This window comes from Loxodonta africana, chromosome X, assembly GCF_030014295.1.
Source record: "Loxodonta africana isolate mLoxAfr1 chromosome X, mLoxAfr1.hap2, whole genome shotgun sequence".
Classification (NCBI taxonomy): domain Eukaryota; kingdom Metazoa; phylum Chordata; class Mammalia; order Proboscidea; family Elephantidae; genus Loxodonta; species Loxodonta africana.
In genome coordinates this window covers 123,191,253-123,197,138 of record NC_087369.1, presented here as the reverse complement: position 1 = coordinate 123,197,138, position 5,886 = coordinate 123,191,253, and the positions used below count along the sequence as shown (strand labels likewise).

The 5,886-nt window shown below is 46.2% G+C and overlaps 1 protein-coding gene across 1 annotated transcript; it reads left to right on the top strand.

Annotated features, from left to right (window-relative positions):
• Positions 1-2,828: 2,828 nt before the first annotated feature.
• On the top strand, positions 2,829-3,789 carry BEX5 (brain expressed X-linked 5). Its single transcript, XM_003422032.4, has one exon. It carries the CDS (start codon positions 2,977-2,979, stop codon positions 3,496-3,498), a length of 522 nt encoding a protein of 173 aa, XP_003422080.2. The 5' UTR covers positions 2,829-2,976; the 3' UTR covers positions 3,499-3,789.
• The last annotated feature ends 2,097 nt before the right edge of the window (positions 3,790-5,886 follow it).

Here is a 5,886-nt window from a genome sequence, read left to right as displayed (position 1 = left end):
CCTGCATTATGAAGATGATACAACCTTGTTTGTTGAAAGTGAAGAGGACTTGAAGCACTCACTGATGAAGATCAAAGACTACAGCCTTCAATATGGATTATAGCTCAACATAAAGAACATTAAATCCTCACAACTGGACCAATAAGCAACATCACGATAAACGGAGAAAAGATTAAAGTTGTTAAGGATTTCATCTTTTTTGGATCCACAGTCAATGCCCATGGAAGCCGCAGTCAAGAAATCAAAAGATGCATTGCTTTAGGCAAATCTGCTGCAAAGGACCTCTTTAAAGTCTTAAAAAGCAAAGATATCACTTTGAAGACTAAGGTGCACCTGACCCAAGCAATGGTGTTTTCGATAGCCTCCTATGGATGTGAAAGCTGGACAATGAATAAGGAAGACCGAGGAAGAATTGATGCCTTTGAATTTTGGTGTTGGCGAAGAATGTTGAATATACCGTGGACTGCCAAAAGAACAAATAAATAAGAAGTGCAACCAGAATGCTCTTTGGAAGCAAGGATGGTGAGATTATGTCTCCCATACTTTGGACATGTTATCAGGAGGGTTCAGTCCCTGAACATGCTTGGTAAGGTAGAGGGTCAGCGAAAAAGAGGGAGACCCTCAACAAGATGTATTGACACAGTGGCTGCAACAATGAGCTTAAACATAACGATTGTGAGGATGGCGCAGGACGGAGAGTGTTTTGTTCTGTTGTACATAGGGTCGCTATGAGTCTGAACCGACTGGATGGCACCTAACAACAACAAGAACAACATATTTCAGTTAGAGCGTTTGGCTGCTATCCAAAAGGTCGGCAGTTGGAATACACCAGCGACTCCTTGGGAACCCTACCGGGCAGTTCTACTCTGTCCTGTAGGGTGGCTATGAGTCAGAACCGACTCCATGGCAATGGGTTTGGTTTTTGTTTTGGTTATTTAATTATAGCAGCCAGAAAATAAGAATAAGAATGCATTCCGGTGGAAAACAAAACAAAAACAACCATGTCGTCTTATAGAAATTAACACAGAGGAAAATAATTAAGGTGAAAGTTAAAAAAAAAAAAAAAGAAGCCACCTCCTACCTATCTTGCAGACTTTCTAGCTTTACAACTCCTCTCCCTCCCATCTACCCCCACTTCTTGTCTGGGACAAAATTGTTAGGAGAAATGCTGGACTTTACTAGCTTGGGAGTGGAGGTGAGAGAAGTGGGCTTTTAAGGGTTAGAAGAAGAAGCAAACCTTCAAAAACTCCAGCAGAAATAAAGGGAAAGGCAAACACAAACTAGAAAATATTATGACCCTATTGGTCTCTGGCATTACTAAATAGGATTAAAAAAAAAAAAGGCGGGGGGCAGTAGCCTGTGGTTGTGAAGGGGAAGGCGGGAATAAGGAGAAAGGTGGCCCCGCCCACGCTCCTGCCTCCACCCTCCTGCCGCACTGCAGGTGTGAACTGTAATTGGAGATCTGAGCTCACAGTGACGTGGCCCTTAAGAGACCCACAGTCAAGGAGTGGAGAAGTCTCTCCTTCCAGTTGCGGTGTGGTCATCTTCTGTGGCTTGCAGTCCAGAGAAGGAGGAAGAGGTAAAAGCTGACCCCGATTGTTGCAGGTTGGTGGGCTCTGACTGGCGTGGCGGAGGGCAAAACCAGAGCGGGTCCAGGACTGGATTCTCTCGACCTCTTTCCCCTACGCCCATCCGTTTGGTGTAAGAAATGAAGGATTCGTGGGGAGGAGATCCGGAGCGGCCAGGTTGGGAATAGGAAGCAGCTCGGATTTTCGGGGAGGCAGGCGAGCTGGCAGGCGGTGTCCAGCGGAGCGGAAGGGCAGAGGGAGGGGACGGCGGACCCCGCAGAGGGTCCAGGTCTGCATTCCCGGCATCTCCTCTCAAACCTCGGTGCATTTTGGAGCCAGAAATGGTGGACTACGGGGGCCTGAAGGGGGTACTGCAGAGGAGGGGGACAAGGGCTCGGTCCCTGAACTCCTCCTGTATCCCTCCGTATTGCAGAGGAGGCGGTTGAGCAGGTGAGCTTCTGACTGAGGGAAAGAGGCGGGGAGCTAGAAACTGTTTCTGATCCCTCCAGGTCGGTGTAGGCGTGGGCGCGGCTTGCAGACCTTGGGGTAAGAATGACAAAACTCAGAGACCGCAGTGGGTCCTGGTTTGCAATGCTCACAGTCCCACACTGTGACACCCGCCCTTCGTCCATCTTGATGCATAAAATGGTGGGTAGTGGCAGGGGGTAGGCTCTAGAGAGGGCGTGGGTCCCAGACGGGCCTGGCGGATACCCAGATTGAATTTTTTTTTAATAAACCACGTTTCCACTCAGCAAGCTCTCCTGACTTCCTTGCCTCGCATGTTGCCCATTTGCGTGCAAGAAATGGTAATTAGGTGATGAGTGTGACGAGACAGCGGGGATAAGGTGCCTAAGGAAGAGGTTAAAATGGTTTAAAAATAATCATCTTTGATTATGATGGGTATTTCTGGAGAGAGAGATAGCACATCACAGGACAGGAAAGGAAGCCCTGAGACAGGATGGTGGAGAACCAGAAGGTGGCAACACTTGATAAGGAGAGCCCTAAATCAACAACGGAGCTGATGCCCCCATACTGGTCTTTTGATCAAGTGGGCAGTGCCGGCCGGCCATTTTCTCATTTCTGTCTGCAGGTCTTAGGTCCGTTGGCGTGGCAGATCTCAAGGCTAAGAGAAGCCTGCCTTAGATCCCTGCAGGTAAGGGGCTGCCTGGGGCCCTGTTGTATGTGGGTATCAGATCAGAACAGAATCTGGGGTACTCACAGCCCTCCCTGCCAGAGTGGTGGGCCAGTGAGGGGTGAAGAAGGGAGTAGTGGGGCAAGGTCTGGGATGCCCCTGGAGGGCAGATCTGTATCCCAGGAAGCTGAGACCTAGTCTCTCGCTACTGCCCCGCCCACCGGCCGTCCTCCATTTTGGTGCCTGGAGGGGCCAGGGGAAGGATTTGCAGGGAAAATGGTGGATTTGGAGTGGGGAAGGGAGAGGGTGGGTTTGGGGAGCCCCCTAAAGGGCTCACAAAATCAGGTGGGAAAACCTTTACCAGCCAGAGCTCTGAAACCTGTTGTTATCAAGCATTCGATTCCTTTTCTTGCTTTTTTTCTCCTAGGAAGAAGAAGCAGGGAAAAAAATCTCAACATGGAAAACGTCCCCCAGGAAAATGAAGGGAGGGAGCAGGTCCCCATGCAGAATGGAGAGGAAGCCCGCCCTTTGGAAGGGGTTGAAGGCGAGGAGCCTGCAGGAAATATCAGAGGAGGCCAGGCTCCACCTGCGCAGGAGTTTAGAGGGGATGTGCCCAATAGGCTTGTCAATAACATTGATTTGATCGATGGTGATGCAGATGATATGGAACGGTTCATGGAGGAGATGAGAGAGTTAAGGAGGAAAATTAGGGAGCTGCAGCTGAGGTACAGCCTGCGCATTCTTATAGGGGACCCTCCTCACCATGACCATCATGATGAGTTTTGCCTTATGCCTTGAATCATGAGGCTAATAATCATAAACCTCCTGCTTCTCAAACTTAAATTTTCTTGATGTACCCTTAATGTGAACCTTTTGGTGTTCTGTCATTTTCTGACTGGAGATTTCATTTTGACCTGGTCTGTTAGCTTATCTGTCAGCAGGGGAGTTTCATCAATTTGCATGGAAAGATGTTTGTTATATATTGTAAAGTTAATAAAGCAGTTTAAAAAGCAGCCTATAGATAATCTCATTTAAAAGCTTGCGTATTTATAGTATATACATATATATGAATAGAAAAAAAGTATGAAAATATAAAAAACAGAATGTTTTATTTCTATGTGGTATTTAGTCTTGTTTATTTTCTTTATTCTTGATTATCTTGGCTTTTTTTATTTTCATTTTTCCAAAATACATATGTAGTACATGTATCAGAAAAAAAGGTTTTAAAAAATTGACAGCATGTGAAGGGAATGGAGACAATAAATACCTGAGACACAACATAAAGACGTGTAAATCTTGTACTACCTCTGGATTTCTTATTTAGAAACACAAACGTGGTACAGTGAAACCTGTGAGAGCTGGAACTCAGCAGGACTGCCTTGTTTTTCTGGGTCTTGCAAGTGTTCTGCCTTTGACCAGGTGCAGTCTTAGCGCTTCTCTATACCTCGTTTTAGTGGAAAATATTTGAATTTTCCTTCTCCGACAGGTTTGTGCCTTACACAGGCTCCAGCTTTTGCAGGTTTTACTATAATTATTACAGATACATTTATTAAAAGTCAGGTTATTCATCTATACCCCGGTGGCTTCGTGGTTAAGTGCTACAACTGCTAACCAAGAGGTCAGCGGTTCAAATCCACCAGGCGCTCCTTGGAAACTCTGGGGCAGCTCTACTCTGCCCTATAGGGTCACTATGAGTCGGAATCGACTCGACGGCAGTGGGTTTGGTTTTTTGGTTTTTATTCATCTATAAAATGAAAATAATACATGCCTTATAGGATTGCCGTTTGAGAGAAAGATGTAGCAATCTGCTTCTGTAAAGATTTACAGCTTTGGAAACCCTATGGGACAACTCTACACTGTCCTATAAGGTTGCTATGAGTCCGAATTGACTAAGTGACAATGGATTTGGTTTTCACAGGACTGTTGTGGGAAGCAAATAAGGTAATGACTGAACTCTGGCTGATTCTATCCACACATGCAAGCCCCAGCCCTCTAGGTGCCCTTCATATTTAAGAAAGGGCCCAAAGGGTATGCCACATATGCCTACCAGCAAGTTGAATTAACTCCTGGTGGGTGTCACTTTTCTATTTGTCTGCTGCAATGTCCTCCTTCCCTGGGTAATGGCGTGGCCACTGGGCACTCCTTCCGCTTTTGCTGAGTTTCTGCTCCCTCTGCTGACTGCTACCACTGCTAATGTGCTGGAGTCCTAAAGGTGATGCCAAAAAAAAAAAAACCCATTGCCCTCAAGTCGATTCTGACTCATAGCGACCTATATGACAGAGTAGAACTGCCCCATAGTTTCCACGGAGCGGCTGGTGGATTTGAACTGCCGAACTTTTAGTTAGCAGCTGTAGCACTTAACCACTATACCACCAGGGTTTCCAAAGGTGATAAACCCACTGATTTCTCTGGAACCTCCAGTGATCTGAATCTCCATTTTTTCCCTTTAGAGAAATGTGGAGAATGAATGCCCCTTCCTGCTTCAAAGTTATACTCAATCCGGATGGATACTGCCCCAGTGCTGCTTAGTCAACCAAACAGTCCTTTCTGGTTTTGCTCAGACTTCCTTCCCCACTACCTCCCCATAGTATCACTAATAGACAAATATTAGTGACACTTATGACAGCATACTCAGAATCCAACTTTCCCTTCCATCCCCTGATGAATGTGACCCACTCTCCTTGATTCCATTTTGTCATGGAGACACTGCTACAGGTTTCACTCTGCATTTAAACAGGGGTTGTGGGAATAGTTACATGTCTCCAAGACTGTTCCAGTCCACACCACCCTCATCCCAGGGGTCCCCAGTAGTCTCTACTCACATTAACTTACATGGAATCCAGAGAAGTTTCTTTCTGCCTTTGCTTGAGATTTGCTGTGCCCAGTAAACCTATAATCACAGATCAATGGGAAACGGTGGCGGGGGAGTCTAGGGACTTGGTGGATTGACCCTTGTTTTTGAACATTTCATACCACCCAGTCCTCATTGATCCCCACTAGACCGTGCCCTTCTTACAGTAAATATTTTGTCTCATTTATTCCAGTACCCTTAGTGCCTAGCATAAAAAAAAAAGCATAGGGTCTGACAAATTGTAGGGTTTAATAGTTAATTATACTTGAGTCAGGAGTCCAGCAATCTGGGCCTAGTTTTGCCTCTGACCATTTATGGGCAAGTAGCTTCTTTTC

Coding starts and splice junctions, on each gene's coding strand:
- BEX5 (XM_003422032.4), top strand. CDS start 2,977: ATGGTGGATTTGGAGTGGGGAAGGGAGAGGGTGGGTTTGGGGAGCCCC.